At 40.3% G+C, this 3,531-nt stretch overlaps 1 protein-coding gene across 1 annotated transcript in view; it reads left to right on the top strand.

The window, feature by feature from the left end:
* Positions 1 to 1,385: 1,385 nt before the first annotated feature.
* LOC106524029 (actin-binding LIM protein 3) overlaps positions 1,386 to 3,531 on the top strand; it is a gene marked incomplete in the record, with an annotated part of 67,813 nt that continues 65,667 nt past the window's right edge. Inside the window, 1 exon segment of the mRNA XM_014017657.1 lies at positions 1,386 to 1,788. Within this exon segment, the coding sequence (XP_013873111.1) occupies positions 1,770 to 1,788 (19 nt within the window).

Genomic DNA, 3,531 nt, shown 5'->3' with positions numbered 1-3,531 from the left:
TTATAAAACTAATAAAATAGTGAATAGTTACAAACTTTTATTTTTAAAGATGAAAAAAGAACTGCATTATACAGAGTTTTAAAGGGGCAATATCATGTAAAATCAACTTTTTTGAGTTTTATATCATGTTATAATGTTATACTCACATAAAAAAACTTGCCCAAAGCCTTGCTTTGACTCATTCATGTATGTTTGACAAACCCTGCAGCGTTTTTAGGCAGCCATGCTGAGGAGCAAAACGACAGGTGGGGACCAGAAACGCCCCTGGGACGTGTCTTTAAGCCGAACTTCCTCATGGCGGAGCGCCCCCCCGCCCATATGACTCCTGCAGGCTCTCGGGTGAAAGTGAAAGTGAAACTTAAACTGTCTGCTGAGCTCCTAACATTAGTTCTCACTCAGAGAAGCTCTTTTCAGATTAAAAATACCTTTGAGGAAATGTATTTTCAGATGCCAAGTAAATTGCATCATGCCCCTTGACCCCCATGAGCACCCCCCTACCCACATCGAAATGGGCGAGACAGAAGCGGACGGTGGTTCTTAAAGAGACAGAGGCCAATTTCAAGGCGTTTAGAAGAGGAAGTGATGAGAAGATAAGTTTATTTTCTATTTAAACATTAAATTAGCATTTAAAAGGTGACATTGTATTTAAATATATGCCTGAGAAACATATAATTTTGCCCCTTTAATGATTAGATGTGTTTTTAATCATTTTTCTTAGTGATTATTTAAAATTCTGCTAAAATATATACCTAAATGACCATTGAAATTAAACTGTGCATTAGAAATTGTAACACTTTTCTAACGTTTCGGTCACAAAAAACATTTTATTAAAGGTCATAACAATGAACTCATTATCTGTGTAAAGCTTAAATAATTTGAGTGATTGATACTGTAAAACCTTTTGTAAAGAACTAGAATGTTTGTCAAAGTATTATTCATTGATACAATTGTGTAATCAAACCTAAAATTGCACAGTTCACCAAAGTGCAGCACCTGAGGGAATCGGCCAGCCCACCTCTTTCAAATCGAACAGAATTTGTGTCAAATGTTTGTGCAGCAATTTTTTTTCTTTTGTGCTGCTATAGTTTTAAAGATATTATAAAAGTTTCCAGAGTTCATCAGAGGTCAATTAGTCATACAAAATGTACAAAAATAAACTTTCTAGCCAAGAAACATGGGGTGGTAAAATGTATTTAGTTCTAGTGGCAGCTGCCACTTTGTGCCTCCCCCTACAKCCGGCCCTGCAGCTTCCACACTGCAGCTGCTTTTCTGCACGCACTTCCATGATCGGACACAGCGTGGCGCTCCCGACCCGTGTGTGTGGAGGGAGGGAGGGAGATGCTCTTTCTGACAGCTCCAGAGTCTGTAAAGACCCTCTCCATCCAGCAGCATCCGTCCACCCCACGGACACATAGCAGCGCGCGCTCACACTCACGGGAGATCAGGAGTGGGGTGAGCTGAAAAACTGCTCTCTCTCTCTCTGCTGGGAGGTGCAGCATCTGAGGGCGTGATGTGGAGCGTTTAAATCTTTTAGGCAGGGTGGAGAGGTGCCTGACAGTGATCCTCCTGCCGGGGAGGAGCAGGGAAATCCCTCTCTGGACTGAGCCAGAGAGGAGGAGGAGGAGGGAGAGTTGAACTGGGACTGGAAGCAGGAGAGTTAAGGATGTTCTGATATTTAGAGCCTTTGTCCTGCTGCTGGGAGCTGAAATGGAACCACCAAAGGTGACTCTGTAGTTCTTCAAGCTGCTGGGGTTCCTCTCCTCATCATCATGAGTGGATCAACTAACGGTAAGTCCAACCTGAGAGACTCTCATGATTTATCACTTCATTCCTGCTTCATTTTGTATGGACGAAAGGAGCCGTCTCCATTATCACAGCAAAGGAGAACTGATCAAGATTTCACTGGAGAAGTCAAGGATTACTCCTTCGTTTCATTGATAGGAAATTATTTTAGTCATATCAGCTCATGTCATTTGGAGACGAGAAGATGAGAAAGCTCAAACACAACTGGAGACTAATAAATATCAAAGTTGATTATAGGACTTAAATCAGCTTCCACCTTACAGAGATCTTTAACCATATAAAAGCTCTGATATACTGTAGTTACAACCTTGTCCGTAAAGCAAAAAGTGAATTTAACCTTAAATMTCTTATCTGTTAGGACCTGAGGTCAGGGGTCAGGGTGGGGGGCTGTCAGACTGCAGAATAAAGGTCATCTTTGACATTGAAGATGTTTTAAGAAAGGCTGCTGAGTAAGTAACAGTAAATTACAATTATATTTTGTAAAAACAAGGATTTAATGATAGATTGCTTATATATTATAACATTTTAAAAGTGAGACAAAAGCAGAACTTAAAAAAAATCATAAAAAAGGCAACAAAAAGACAAAATGTGGGACATCTGATGCACAGTTGGACTCCAAAAAGTGGCAAACTGTTTAAATCCTGCACAGGTTTCTGTCTTTACAGATAAGTATTTTTTTCTTATTCCGTGTTAGATAACGTCACTTAAAGATAGCCTGACCATTAAACCAGAACCGGTGCCCAAACACACCAACCACTGAATCACTTGTACTGTACGTGGCACATGTTCTCTCATTTGTTCCTTCCAGAAAGAACAGCCTTTAAAGCTACTAATAATAACAAAAGACACACAAAAATAACACATTTCTTCTAGCAGCCATGTTCACAGGTGGCTCAGATCTTTCTCTGTCTGCTGTTCCAACCCTTGTGCTGCCATCTGGCTACAGAACCAACGCCAGCCTTGGTCATACACACCCACAGAGACACACACTCCAAGGATACAACCACCTTTTTTTTTGTGTCCTACTTTTTTTCTTCCTCCTGTAAGCATGAACATATCCACAGCTCTCCCTCTGTATGCTCCTTTCCTGCTGCCATCAGCTTAACCTACCAGCTTGTTGGGTTTGCTGCGATTGGTAATATTCTGGGATGCAGTAGCTTTGTCTGAAATGTGATTGAATTCTGAGCAGAATCTGTTGCACAGTGAGTAGTTGATTCTGAATGAAAGCTGATGGAGTCACTTTTACCTGGCAGACACACAACAGAACGTGATTGAGACAGCTGAAACAGCTTAAGGAAAATGATTGCTTTATTTTAAAGTAAAATGCCCCCCCCACCCCGCCCTTTTTTTCTGACATGTTTTATAGATGGTGAGTTGCAGGATCCCAGTGCAGTCATGAAGGCAGTTCTCACGATCTCAGCAGCACTTTTAATAATTAAAGGTGTAGCAATCCTTGAAGGAACGCAGATCACAGTTTTAGAAGGAGATAAGGCAAAACAGAACACAATAAATCTAAACAAAAATTCATCAGACAACGAAGCAAAAAAAAAACCTCAGTAGTTTTTATTTCTGACTCTCTGTAAACTTAGATGTAAATCACTTCAATTCAAAAACACTTCATTGATCCCAAAGGGAAACACAGCGGGTAAAATAAGTATTGAACACGTCACCATTTTTCTCAGTAAATATATTACTAGAGGTGCTAATGACATGAAATTTTCACCAGAT

Source organism: Austrofundulus limnaeus, unplaced genomic scaffold (assembly GCF_001266775.1).
Source record: "Austrofundulus limnaeus strain Quisiro unplaced genomic scaffold, Austrofundulus_limnaeus-1.0 Scaffold174, whole genome shotgun sequence".
NCBI classification, from domain to species: Eukaryota; Metazoa; Chordata; class Actinopteri; order Cyprinodontiformes; family Rivulidae; genus Austrofundulus; species Austrofundulus limnaeus.
The sequence above is the reverse complement of the archived record's forward strand: the minus strand, read 5'-3'. Positions and strand labels throughout refer to the sequence as shown.